The sequence below is a fragment of the Hibiscus syriacus genome, unplaced genomic scaffold (assembly GCF_006381635.1).
Source record: "Hibiscus syriacus cultivar Baekdansim isolate YM2019G1 unplaced genomic scaffold, ASM638163v2 tig00110733_pilon, whole genome shotgun sequence".
Classification (NCBI taxonomy): domain Eukaryota; kingdom Viridiplantae; phylum Streptophyta; class Magnoliopsida; order Malvales; family Malvaceae; genus Hibiscus; species Hibiscus syriacus.
Genome location: NW_024062845.1, coordinates 294,418 through 309,087, shown reverse-complemented (window position 1 = coordinate 309,087; position 14,670 = coordinate 294,418). Strand labels below are relative to the sequence as shown.

Genomic DNA, 14,670 nt, shown 5'->3' with positions numbered 1-14,670 from the left:
TCACTCTCATCTTCTCTTATTCCTTCATCTCTCTCACAGATAATCGATCAAAGATTATTACTTCACCGATCGTAATTCTCCACCCATATCAAAATACGTGAACCGCCAACTACCAACGAAACAAACTTTTTCCACCAACAATGTGGTAATCTCGTAGCAGCAGCCTCGTTAACAAGAAAAAAGTTTTTTTTTTTTTTACTTTTTGTGAAGAATGCATCTTGCTTGATAGGATTCCAAATAATATATTATATTCCAGTTTGAAGATGGTAACTGGTGGTCATACACAAGAATTACTTTCTGATCTAATAAACACTAAAGTTTGCCTTCTATCAATTAGTTAGTTGCGTTGGATGGCGTTCTGCACTTCCGGTGCAACCAAGTCGAGCGCTTGCCTCGTTTGAGAGACAAGAACATTTGCCTAGCTCTAGGATTGTTGAATAACTCCAGTGCAGCAAAGTAGACACGCTCTTCAACACCTTCCATTTCATCCAATTCTTTTATACAATTAGCTATGTTATATCTAGCATTACATTGCTTTACAGCGGCTGTCCTCAGCTTTGAAGCTGCTACCATCTCCACTATTGCAGCTGCGATAGCATCATCGATTCCTCTGCGTCCCCTTTTGCGCTACTAATTATACCAAGATGAACTGCATCGGGATCATCTGCCACATCCTCTACTTCCTCGGACTCGGATGAGGACTCTTCTTGAATTGTGCTCAATGGTTCCAAAGAAGGAAGCGAGGAAGGAACCTCTCCGACAAATTCAGCATAGTAGTCATGCTTCCCATTAGCTGTTGGCTCTGACAAAATCGTACAAAGTTGCTTGTAAATCAAACAGCCACTGTTTTTAATGGCTTCAGCATCTGGACGACCCTGTCAATGAAGAACATGTATGAGCTCGGGTTCAAAGGATTGAAGGAGATTTCATTCACATAGATAGAGAAACCTACCTTGATAAAATCAGCCCAAGCTTCATCCTCGCCTATTATATACCCAGTAGATTCATCCCAACTGAAATCACTTCGATCAAGAAGCGACTTCACAAGAACATACTGGCCCCTCATAACCCCATATCGATTCTTTAATTGCTCCTTGTCCCATTTCAAACCAGTTTTCGTATGGAAGTCATCACAAATAGATTTCCATGCTTTCCTGTTGAAAGAATTGTTGCGTCTATTACCTCTGTGAACCTGTTCAACCAACAGGTCTGCAAGTGTCTTGGTAAGGAACGTCCATCGAGCTCTTGGCTGCTGTTCCTGCTGCTGAGATGGCTGTTGTTGTTGTCGTCTCCTTGAGCGAGTAACTCGGCTTGTCATCTACAAACCAACAACCAAAATCATTAAATTAACCATACACAGTCACTGTTTCAAATTAAAGCAAACATGAATTCAGTCTGAAACACACTTGAAACAGAGAGAAACAAACCATATACTTCACAGACAAGAGAAGCAAATTCCATGACACTACAAAACAGGAATAATAATGACCTCATAATAACACAAGAAATGCCGGCGGCCAAAGTCGAACAAGCTTTGAAAATCAAGAAAATTGAAAGAAGGGGGGAAACACACAAGGAGTGATGCATTAAATTGGCATAGAATAAAAAATCAGAACCCCAACGCGGACAATGTTAAAGAAATTGGCGTGAATCTATCATGGAATGACACTCACCATCGAGGAAATAGGGAGAAAGTAAGAGAGATATTATGATTATGGAGGAACCCTTCTTATTGAATTGGGAATACAGTAGTCGTCCATGCTTCTTACTCCAGGTAATACCCACCCAAACACCCACCGCCTTCATTCCCCTTTTCGGTGTGTGCGAGCTTTTTTTTTTCCCCTTTCTTTTTAGAACAAATAACATTTTTAGATTAAAGTATTTTTAATATAAAATTGAGAAGTGTTTTTTTAGGATTAATAGTGAAATAACTGTTTAAATTATATTTAAAATTGATTTTTGATGTATAAAAATTTTACATTAGACATAAGTATTTAATATTTTCTCTGTTATATTTTTAGACAGAGATGAACCTAGGCAGAAGTAGGTGGGGACAGTTGTCCTTGTAAAATTTTAAAATTATTAAATATTTTAGATGGTGTCTATTTATTTTCTATTGAATTTTTTTGTCTCACTAGAATTTTATAAGTTCAAATTTGTATCCCTAATATAAAATATTTCATTCGTTGCTACTTTTAGATGCATGTAGGGTTAAGTGACACATGTTACATTCAGATTTAAAAATATATTTTTTAAATAATATTTTATATTTTTTTAAAATATAAACATGTCACGTGTCACTTAACGAGTTTTTTTAATAGTATGCACCTAAAAATATAATGGAGAAAATAATACACTTATTTTTAACAAAATATTTTTTAGGCACCAAAAGTCAATTTTGAGTATAGTTTTGACACTTATTTTTTGTATTAAGTTTTTTTTTATAATATGCATAGTAATCAAAATCGGACCGGATCGGTCGGTCAGTTCGATCGTTGAATCGGGAATCGGTTGCCTGTCCGGTCCGATCAGCCTTCAAAACCAGTTTTACAATGAACCGGTAGAACCGGTTGGGAACCGACAAAACCGGTGTGAACCGGAAAAACCGGTGTGAACTGGCGATTTTTTTTATTTAAACCAAACGACGTCCTTTTTTATGATTTTTTCAATCCCAAATTTATTTTTGTTATATAATTATCATAAAAAACAATGAAGATTAATCTTTGTTTGTTTATTTTATGTATATAATTATATTTATTATTTAATATGTTTTATACTTTTACTTTTAATTGTTAAGTATTGTTTGAAAATTTAAATTTAACTTTGTATTTATTTATCATATTACTAGGTGATGAAGATCTTGATGCTGTGGATTTTCAAGTTCAAAGTGATGCTATGGAGTTTCAAGTTCAAAGTGGTGATGGTGGTGATAGTTCAACTAATGAAGAAGATTTTCTCAATATTTTGGAATTTGAGGGATCGATTTCAATGAATATTATGATAATTGATACTTGTATCAATTATGTACTTTTTTTATTTAGTTGTTGATGAATTTCATTAGGTATTGACCTTAAATATTATATTATAGTTGATTTGAATCATTTTGTTTCACTTGATATTATGGTATTTAACTTATATATGTTATGACTTGTGATTTTTATGCCTTTTAATATTGTGAACTTAAAAGAGTGTTATATATATATAATTATATATATATATATATATATATATATATATATATATATTATAATATTATTTTGAATATTATGTAAATTTTTTTAAAAAAATATTATTTTATATAAACCGGTTCAACCACGCTTTAACCCGATTGAACCAGTACCTTCACCGGTTTAAGGTTCGGTCCGATTTTAAAAACATTGATAATATGGATAATTACATAAGATAGAATCTATTAAAAAAATTAGTTATTAATAATACATGTATCTTGTAAATGTATTTACCAAAACTTAAAATCTTTAAGAAGAATATTTTTTCATCATTGAGTCTATGTTTAATTTTTTTTTAAAGCTAAGGTGATTATAAAGTAGTATATGTTCTAAATACTTTCAATCATTTTTTTACAATGAACGCTCAATCATCCTGTTGTAGCTGTTGGTGCTTAAATCTGTGACTTCTAAGAACAAAAACAATTCTTTTAACCATTGAGGTAAATTAGTTCATGCGAGTGCATATTCAATTATATATATTATTATATTGTACTTATTGTATAATTAGATAAATTAATAAAAAAATTATATCAAAATTTAAAAATATTAATTTAATTAATAGAGTAATAAATTAAATCATTACGTGTACTTATTATATAATTAATTTTTTTTAATAATAATAACATTTTAAAATATATATATCAATATTAATAAAATACTATTTAATTAATTTAATAAAGTAATACTTTTAACATAAATGATATATCACAATATATATAATTATAATATAATATATTTTTATAATATAATATTTAAAATGAATATTTGATTTTAAAAATTAAATTCTAAATTAATATTAAATTATAAAACCTAATTAGGCTAATGTATCACACTGTATCACCGAAACGAAGACTACTTAAAATATATTTTGTTATTGGAAGTCTTATATTTGTAATAAACTATACTCGATTTGATACTACTTATATAATTAGTAGACTAAATAGATATACCAATAATCCTGATAGTGAACATTTCAATGTTTTAAATCCTTCAAATACCTTAAAGGTGCAATAGATTGAAAAATGGAATTGGTTGGAAACCTACTATCACATAGGAATATTGTGATACAAACTAAGTAATTAACAATTATGAGGTTAGCTATACCAATGAGTATACTTTTACTTTAGACGAAAGAATTATTTCGGAAATCTACATAACATTCATGTATTAATCAACCCCTCATGTGTTTTTGTTATGCGAGTATGTGACTCACAAGTAGTAATTTATAAGCTTATAAGGATAAGAAGAAAAAAATCTAGGCAAAAGGGTACATGAGGATTTTCACTTTAAAAAAAAAAATTAATATGGTCCTCTACTTTTTTATCTCTCAAAGAACTACATCGAGTCTTTTTTATCTAAATTAGAGTCATGGTTTTCAGAACCGGACCGGTTAGCGAATCGGTCATGTTACTGGTTCACTGGTTCAATCGGTCGAACTGGTCTGACCGGTCGAAAGAACCGGACGATATCCTAATTATTTAAAAAATTAAATAAAAATACCAAAAATATTTAATAAAAAATAATTTTTTATATCACAAGTCATATTCAAAGCAAGTCATAACATATATAAGTTAAAAACCATAAAATCAAGTGAAACAAAATGATTCAAATTAACTACAACATAATATTTAAGGTAAAACATATTAAATAATAAATATAATTATATAACTATAATTAAAAAAATAAATTTGGGGCTAAAAAATCATAACAAAATGATATTAGTTGGTTTAATTTTTTTTTTATAAAAACAATCCCACATGGCTAAGAAACATAGAAGAGTATCCCAAAAGTCTAAAGAGTAAAAATATAAGAACAAAACAATCTCACATGGCTAAGAAACATAGAAGAGCATTCCAACTAACTTCTATAAATAATAGAGGTAATTTGGCATTCAAAATCATTGAGCCTTTTGGTGAGCATTGAGTGAATTATTCTTTCACTTCAATTAAGCTCAAATTTTAGGCTTCAATCGAGCTTCTAATTTATTTTTAGTTCAAGCTTTTTTGAGTTCAAGTTTCAATATTATATTTCGAGTTCGAGTTGAACTTGATAATTTTTAACTCGTGAGTTTGAGTTTAGCTTACTTTTAAAGTTTTCAAGTTCGAGTCGAGCTCAACAATACTCGAGTTCAACTTGGCTCGTTTAACAAACGACGTCGTTTGGTTTAATTGTTTAAAAAAAAATAAAATTGGCGATTTTTTTTCGGGTTTTCCGGTTTTTTTTTCGGTCCGATTCGAACGGTTCAACAGTTCTGGACGATTCACTAACAACTGTTCGATTTTCAAAACACTAATTAGAGTACCACATTGAGAGAGAGAAAAGTGAAAGGTCTCATAGACCCTTTTATCAAAAATATATATAAAACATAAACCCCTGAGACATTTAATAAATAATATAGTACTTTCTTTGGAGTACGAGAGGTCTGAAATGAACAATTTACTAATTAAATGGTTAAGTAAATAATTAGTTTTGGAGTTATTGATGAGGATGAATCTTGAGCCTTATAATTGAAAAATTCATATCCAGTTTAATTTTTTAAGTTCTATATGATGAAACGAAATTATAGAAAAACTCATAGTTTATATTTCTCTCTACTCTTGTGATGAACAATATATATGCATAAAATTGAGATATTAATAATGCAAAAAACTCACATTTTTTAGTTTTCAGTTGAAAGCACTAAAAGAATAGCCACTACAATAATCACTCTACAACAAAACTACATCTACGAGAAAAAAACCCAAAAGTGATGCCCATAAAGAGTCGATCTCAGCTCGATGTAGCAACCTGTAGGGTTGTTGGCATTTTCCCACTCGGATTGATACATCCCAAGCTTAAAAGAAGAGCAAAAGTTGGAATTTGAAATCAGTATTAGGTGGGGCGTGGCAATAGCGATCGAGTACGATATATTCTTTGATGATATTGGCGTTATGGGACTTATCTTTTATCCCATATGGGATCTTATTCATTGCCAAACTAGATCGATGCCTTCGCTTTGCATTTTAAAATTTGAATTCGATCACCAACGTTCTCCGATATAACTCGCTTAAGATTTCAAAGCATAAAAAAAAGGATTTGACTCCCTTCAAACACCATTAAATTACAAGTAAACATGCATTCTGCGGTCACTTTATAAAAAGAAAAAAGCTGGGGTGGCGAAAATGGACGGTTCACAGTTGACGACTTTTTGTTGGAACTTATACCCCAATTTGCATGCATCCACACCGCTCATTCACCAAAGTTGTTCACCTCGTCTCTATATAAACGATTTTGTAATTATTACAGCATTAAACAGAATTCGAAGCTCTTGTTCTCATCAGATAGATTAACCCCTTTAGTCCTCATGGCATCAAAGAGAATCCTCAAGGAGCTCAGGGAATTGCAAAGAGACCCTCCAACTTCGTGCAGTGCGGGTAAAGATAGGTTCAGAACTTTTCTTTTGCCATATTAATAACACACTTTTGCATATGCAATTATTTGAACTCGAGTACTCAAAGGTAATTAATTTGATGTCTATTTTGTGGTGAATTTTAGGTCCGGTGGCAGAAGACATGTTCCAGTGGCAAGCCACAATACTTGGCCCGAGTGACAGCCCCTACTGCGGTGGGGTTTATATCGTTAGCATCCACTTCCCTCCGGACTATCCTTTCAAGCCTCCCAAGGTAAACAGTGAGGTCTAATTATGATTTAGTGCCTCTGCCTTTTATAATGTTTTTTAATATTGAGAAACATGGGCAGGTCGCTTTTAAAACCAAAGTGTTCCACCCGAACATAAACAGCAATGGGAGTATCTGTTTAGACATTCTGAAGGAGCAGTGGAGTCCTGCACTCACCATTTCGAAGGTGTTACTGTCGGTATGCTCACTGTTGACGGACCCCAATCCCGATGATCCACTTGTCCCCGAGATTGCTCATATCTACAGGACTGACCGAGTCAAGTACGAGACGATAGCTCGTGGCTGGACTCACAAGTATGCCATGGGTTGATACAACACTCTCCCATATTTAATTTCATCTCCCTCAATCTAAATAAATTAATAATTATGTTTCTGTTACACCATCTGATTGATTTAAAAAAAATCTTAGATTCATCTCAGTTGGGTTTTATTTTGATTTGTTTTGTTTTAAATTTTACATTTAAATTGTTGATTTTTATGATAAATTCAAATTAATTGAATTGAATTTATACAAATGCAATAAAATTAAGGATAAATTATACCACATACCATCCAACTATAGCCCTTTTAATTTTGACCACCATTTTTAAATTATTGTCAATCAGACCACTCAACTATTTAAATGCATTCAATGATGGTAACATTTAACGGAAGTGATGATGTGACAGTCAATAAAATTGATATAATTACACATTTGGTTACTATTACTTATATGTTTTAACAATTTGATCCTAATTTTAAAAAAATTAAAAAAAAATAATCTTCGGATCAGATCATGCCATATGTCACTCATGCCAAACATCATCATGACAAATGTCAGCACCTGATTGGAAGATTTAATTTTTGATTTAATATATTTAGTTTTCACCAATCAGAGGGTGAAAATGAAAATTACATGCACTGAATGCCTGGGAGAGAAAGTAATGGCTCAATCGTTTGGCCAAGTTTAATTTTTGGTTTAAAATTGATTACATATAGTATGTATTTTTGTTTTTCGTATAATTTTAAATTCTTAACTTAAAATCACATCTGAATATTAAAAATATATTTTATTTTTTCTTAACTTATTGAATATATTTTATTCTTATCTTAACTAAAAAATATATTTTAATCTTATTTTAACTTATAAATTATTAAATTATTAAATATATTGTATTTTTACCTTAAATTATTAAATATTATTTTTTATTATATATTTAAATATATATATATATATATATATATATATTAATTTAAAAATGCATATTTTATTCTTATTTTAATTTAAGAAATATATTTTATTTTTATCTTAACTATAAATTTTTTATCTTAATTGTAAAATATTATAAGAATAAAATTTAAATATTTAAGTTAAGCTAAAAAATATTTTTTAAGTTAAAAAAGACTAAAATATTTTTTTATTTTAGTTAAAAATAAAATAAATATTCAATTTTATTAGATGTGAATTTAAGCTAAGATTTATATATGATATTAAGAATTTAAAATTAAACTAAGATACAAGTTATATATTACATGTAGCTCACTTTAAAGCAAAGAATCAGCTTTGTCCCGGTGGTTAATGCTATTCTTTACCACCCACACAACCCAAGGTTGAATCCTATTACCCTCATTTGGCGCCTTTAATTTCCATTCACCCCGAGAGTGACAAGTTTCATGATATGATTCAAAGATTAAATTTATTTTAATTTTTTAAAATTAGGATCAAATTGATAGAACATATAAATAATAATGATCAAATGTGTAATTATACAAATGTTATTAATTGTCACATCAACACTTCCGTTAACTGTTAACGGCTAGTGATATGATTGAATGCATTTAAATAGTTTGGTGGTCTGATTGACAAGAGTTCAAAAATAATGGCCAAATTGAAAAGGGATTATAATTGGGTAGTCTTTGGTATAATTGACTCTAAAATTAATAAATATACTCTCTACAATAATTTTATAAGAGGAAAAACATAAAAGTAGAAGATTAAAAAAAAAAGAGAGAAACTTTTGTGATAGCGTGGAATCAAAGCAGAATAATACGAGAAGGGTTAGTAGAAAGGCAAGAGGGTGAATCATAGGTATAGCGATTCACTTCGTAAACATTTGGATACATTGATGGTTGAAATATCATATAATCAATTAATTTCAGTAGTAAAAAAATATTATTATTTGTTAAATTTTTCGATTAATAAAAATATATCATATTATAATTAACTCATATTAATAAAAAAATCATATTATCTTATTTTAGAATCATTGAAAATATTATATTTAAATTTAAATAAAGAGGTAAAGTACAAAAAATATCTTCCGATTATAGGGCATTATTTTGTTTGAGTCATTCGACTATTAAAAGTTGCAAAATGGTCCCTCAACCATAGGGCATTGTTCTGTTGAATCATATGGCTATAAAAAGTTACAAAATGGCCACCCGATTATTTATATGTTTCAAACTCGTTCTTTTTCATTAAAAAGTTTACGGTCATATGAATTGTACGTTAACATGTTGATTAGAATATGATAAAATCTGATCTTAGAACCGTTTGAATTATATTTTACAGATCGACTCTCCATTTATATTGTGTCGTCGAGCTAGTGCTTGAATAATTACACCATTGAGCCAGTGCTTTAAAACAATGATTATACTAATAAACATCATTAAAATATGATTTTATTATATCTCAATCATTAGGTTAACATTCAATTAAGATGGTTGTCAATTTTTAACGAAAAACAACGAGTTTGGAATATATAAATAATTGAGTTTATTTTACGGGGGACTCAATAAAATAATACCATTTTATAACTTTTAGTAGTTAGAAGACTCAACAAAGTAATACCCTGCAGCCTAGAGACGATTTGTGTACTTTATCCAATAAAAGATTAGATTAAAAAAATAAAAATATAACATTTGGAAAAAATGATAAGTTTAGATATTAAATTATATGTTAAGCTACGTAGTAATAGTTGATACAAAATTAGGATTTTTAATTTCCTGTTATTTCTTTAAAATCTATTTATTTCATTTCATAAAGTTTTATCGTATTAATAAAGATTAAAAAAATTCCTCTTGAGCTACTAAAACCAGGTGTATAATGCATGATCCAATTAATCAAAAAGATAAAAAAAAGTTCAATTAAACAACTTAATAAAAATAAAAATATAGATAAATTTTGTTATGGACCATAAAAGACAATAAATATTAATTAAAGTATTGTTGACACTGTTTTTTGCCCGGGCGGGGAAAGACCGATATCGACTCGGGGTTTTCTTTTTGAAAATCGTTTCAAAATGTGAGGAGTCGCCACCAATCATTTAAGGTGAGATTGGAACACCGTAAAAACTGGGTGATTTTAATAAAATATTTTATTTTAATAAAATATCGAGTTTTGGGGTCTGCAAAAATCCAGAAATCAGGTTCGGGAGTCAGTTACGCGTGGGGAAGGATTAGCACCCCCACAAGCGCCCAAAAATTGGTACCTAGTTGATTACCCTATATTTAAAATCGGAAACTTTGAGTTCGATCTTTATTTAATTTAAAAATCATTAAGGATACAAAGTTTGAAAAGGGTATTCGTTTATTGAGACCGATAGCATTCTCCCCCGAGCGTAAATACGGGAGATTAGCTATTGTGCCTAATAACCGAATATTGCCTTATTTTTAGAAAACATGATGTAGTTTTGAAAATGATGTTGACTTATTCAGGGAATTACTAGTAGTCACCCCCTGAGTACGATCGCGGAGGATATACTATTAACTCCTTAATAAGTGAACAGTGCCTAAAAGTTTAAAATAAAATGCACTCGGACAAAATCTTATTCAATCCTAATTAATCTAAGATAAATTAAGGCCTTTTCTAACTTAAGGTATCAAATTATGATAATTAAGAAACCTAGGGGCTTAAACCTAAAAATGTAGGTTCTAATATTAATCCTATTTGATTTTAAAAAAAATATTAAATCAAATAACCGAGATGGTCCCTCGAGCGTTTACGCGAGGGCCAACTCGAATTATCCCCTAAATTAAAGACTAGTTTAAAATCTAACCTAAAATGGAGGCTCTATTTAACATATTTAATTATGTCAATATTAAATGTGTAAACATAGTTTGGGGAATAAACATGTCAAAGAATTAAAATAACGGACCTAAAAGATTTAAAAGTCTAAGGTTATTTTCAAACAGAATAAAATATGGTACATTGATATATTTAAAAAATAAATACACACATTAAGGTTAATTTTAACTTTGTTTTACTTTATAAATATATACATATTTTCTAAATATGATATTAAACGTATGACATAATATTTATTCTAAAATATAATGAAAATATAAAATATAATATTTATCGTGCTCTACATATAATATTATGTATATAATAAAGTAATATATAATAATATAAGTAAAATAAATACCTAAAACATAAAACATACTTTAATGGTACAAATAAACAATATACATATATATTCATTAATATCTTAGTGACAAAAATGAGTGCAAAATAATTTTAAAATTATAAACATTAATAAAAATAAATATCATGGCATGAAACAAGAAAATCACATAACATGAGCACTAGAATCGTAATAAAATAATAAATATAGGACTAAAATAGAATAGCATAAACATCAGTAACCCATTTCGAACACAAATAATACATACAATAGTGGACTAAATTAAAATAATACAAAACAAAGTAGCCAATTCGCAAATCATGTAAAGTAAAAGAAAATGGTGACCAAAACACAAAAAACGCTAAACTTGAAGGGACCTAAGGCATAATTAACCCTAAAAATGACTAAAGACGCATATCACATTAAACTTAAAGGACCAATAAAGTGATTTAACCTAAAACTAGTGATCTAAATGCAAAACACACTGAAACTGTGATGACCTAGTATGCTATTTACCCTAACACTTAAACTAAAACATGAAACATATTAAAAATGGATGACTTGACATGTGATTAGCCCAAAACCCAAAATAACTTTACTTTTTTCTCTCCCCAGAATCATTTCTGCGCATGGTTTTTCATTTCCTCTCCTCTTCTCTTTATTATTTCTCTCAACTTTCTTCCTCTTTTTCTATTTCATTTTTATTTCGTGGAATAAACGATCGTTAGCCATGAACCACAATGGCCACCACTGCGAACTATCCCGATCTAAGGTAATAATCTACTCACTCTTTTTCCTTCTTATTTTACATACAAAGCTTCAAAAAAAATATTAGATTCAAAACTAAACAAATATTCAAAATACCTTAGAATAATCTGATTTTTATTTCTTTTCTCTCTGATTCTAAATTATTTTAGTATTTTCTCGTAATAGCATAGAGTAAAAAAAATTAGTATTTGAATACGAAAATAAAAAATTTACCCTTAAATGCTTGTATTTCTCTGGAAAAATCGGAGAGAAAATCCTCCCTTTTTTGATTACATGCATTTGGCTTTTATAGCCAATTTTACAATGATTTTTCAGTTGATTATGCCTTGATTTTAGCAGGGAACAAGGGGTGATGGGTTGGTGTTGAAAAAAATGGGATGATGGGTGTTGGTGTTTAAAAAATGGGGTGGTAGGTGTTGGTGTTGAAAAATGGTGTTTACAGCTGCCCCTCTTTGCTCATTGATGTGGAACGGGAATGGAGCAAAGATATAAAGCACCATTTTTCGGCTTAAGCAATGTTCTTCGAGTGAAAAGTTCTTTTCATTAGGAACTTTTTTGTTGGGGATGTCAATCCACTGCCTTCTGTAATGAATTAAATTGTCGATCCAACTCCTCATGTGATAGAATCGAGCTAAAAGTTGACGTTGATCGAACTCCTTCTGCGATGGATTTGAGCGAAGATAAAAATGTCGATCCACCTCCTTTTGTGATGGAATCGAACGAGATGTCGATGCCGATCTACCTCCTTCTGTGATAGAATCAAGCAAAAAGTTGACGCTGATCCAACTCCTTTTGCGATGGATTTGAGCAAAGATAAAAATGTCGATCCACCTCTTTTTGTGATGGAATCGAACGAGATGTCGATGCTGATCTACCTCCTTCTGTGATAGAATCGAAAAGTTGACGCTGATCCAACTCCTTCTGCGATGGATTTGAGCGAAGATAAAAATGTCGATCCACCTCCTTTAGTGATGGAATCGAACGAGATGTCGATGCCGGTCTACCTCTTTCTGTGATAGAATCAAGCAAAAAGTTGACGCTGATCCAACTCCTTCTGTGATGGATTTGAGCGAAGATAAAAATGTCGATCCACCTCCTTTTGTGATGGAATCGAACGAGATGTCGATGCTGATCTACCTCATTCTGTGATAGAATCGAGCAAAAAGTTGACGCTGATCCAACTCCTTCTGCGATGGATTTGAGCGAAATAAAAATGTCGATCCACCTCATTTTGTGATGGAATCGAACGAGATGTCGATGCTGATCTACCTCCTTTTGTGATAGAATCGAGCTAAAAGTTGACGCTGATCCAACTCATTCTGCGATTGATTTGAGCGAAAATAAAAATGTCGATCCACCTCTTTCTGTGATGGAATCGAACGAGATGTCGATGCTGATCTACCTCCTTCTGTGATAGAATCGAGCAAAAGTCGATGCTGATCTACCTCCTTCTGTGATAGAATCGAGCAAAAAGTTGAACAATCTCTTCATTACGAATTCTTTACTGAAAATATTTATCTTCTCTTCAAGGTTTTTGAATTGACGGCGGTCCATGAAAGATATGGACTGATTCTCTGCATAAGTTGTGAAATGAATCTTTCGTTGATTCTCTTAGTTCCTGTCATGTTTTCAAAACCTTATGTAAATGTATGCATATGCTCTTATTCAATGAATGCATGAGTATACATGATGTGTTCTTTGGGTTTTTAGGGTTTCGTAAGCCTTTGTTTTCCCATTTTATCCCTGTCGAATCCATGTCTTTGTCGACTCTGTGTTTTTCGGGTTGCTGTCATTTCTTGTTTCGCCCTTTCATCAATCCTTTGCTTTAATTAGTGCAAATATAGACCCAAATAGACGACCTTGGATTCCCATTATTTTACAAGTCAATTAAAAGTAATACCGAGAAATTTCTGGAATTTGTGTTATGCTCATTTACTTGTGGCACACATAAAAAATGAGTTGAAGATTGAAATAAAACTCATGAAATTTATTGACAAAAGAGAAGTTTTATACAGAGTCATGGAAATTGGAGAAAACAAAAACTCTAGAAACAAATTAGCATATATCCTAATGAATTCTAGCACCATTGTTCATGTACCATTTGATTTGACACCCCGAGGTGGTCCTCTGTGAAGTCCTTCATGAACTACTACTATCTCAAGGGGTTTACTTGTCAGATGCCTTCATATCAAAATGTATTTGAGCCTCCGTTTTCGGGTTTTCGACTCAAATCCTCCTTTGGTTTCAAAGTGCCCTTTACGGGTTTTCACCTCGAACCTCCCCTTTTCTTTTTTCTTTTCTTTTTTCTTTTTCTTTTCAGGCTTAATATTTCTTGACAGAGTCTGAATTTATAGGGTTTTTCAGTACCCTTCCATCCATCTCCGCCAAAATTATCGCTCCCCCAGAGAAGGCCCTTTTGACAACATAGGGCCCCTCCCAATTAGGCATCCATTTTCCGCGAAAATCCTTCTGGATAGGCAAAATCTTTTTCAATACTAGATCTCCCTCTTTGAACTCTCTTGGGCGTACCTTCTTGTTGTGGGCTCTCATCATCCTCTTTTGATACATTTGTCCATGACATATAGAATTCAACCTTTTCTCTTCAATAAGATT

At 31.0% G+C, this 14,670-nt stretch overlaps 2 protein-coding genes across 2 annotated transcripts; one reads left to right on the top strand and one right to left on the bottom strand.

Annotated features, from left to right (window-relative positions):
- Positions 1–282: 282 nt before the first annotated feature.
- On the bottom strand, positions 283–1,761 carry LOC120139273 (L10-interacting MYB domain-containing protein-like). The gene is given in 4 exon segments (XM_039154560.1): positions 283–653; positions 656–875; positions 953–1,318; positions 1,674–1,761. Coding segments are annotated over 4 exon segments (909 nt in total). The 5' UTR covers positions 1,677–1,761; the 3' UTR covers positions 283–333.
- A 4,771-nt stretch (positions 1,762–6,532) lies between these two features.
- LOC120139275 (ubiquitin-conjugating enzyme E2-17 kDa-like) lies at positions 6,533–7,268 on the top strand. The gene is made up of 3 exons (XM_039154561.1): positions 6,533–6,640; positions 6,762–6,889; positions 6,966–7,268. The coding sequence occupies exons 1-3, from the start codon at positions 6,571–6,573 to the stop codon at positions 7,212–7,214; spliced, it is 447 nt and encodes a 148-aa protein (XP_039010492.1). The 5' UTR covers positions 6,533–6,570; the 3' UTR covers positions 7,215–7,268.
- Positions 7,269–14,670: the final 7,402 nt, after the last annotated feature.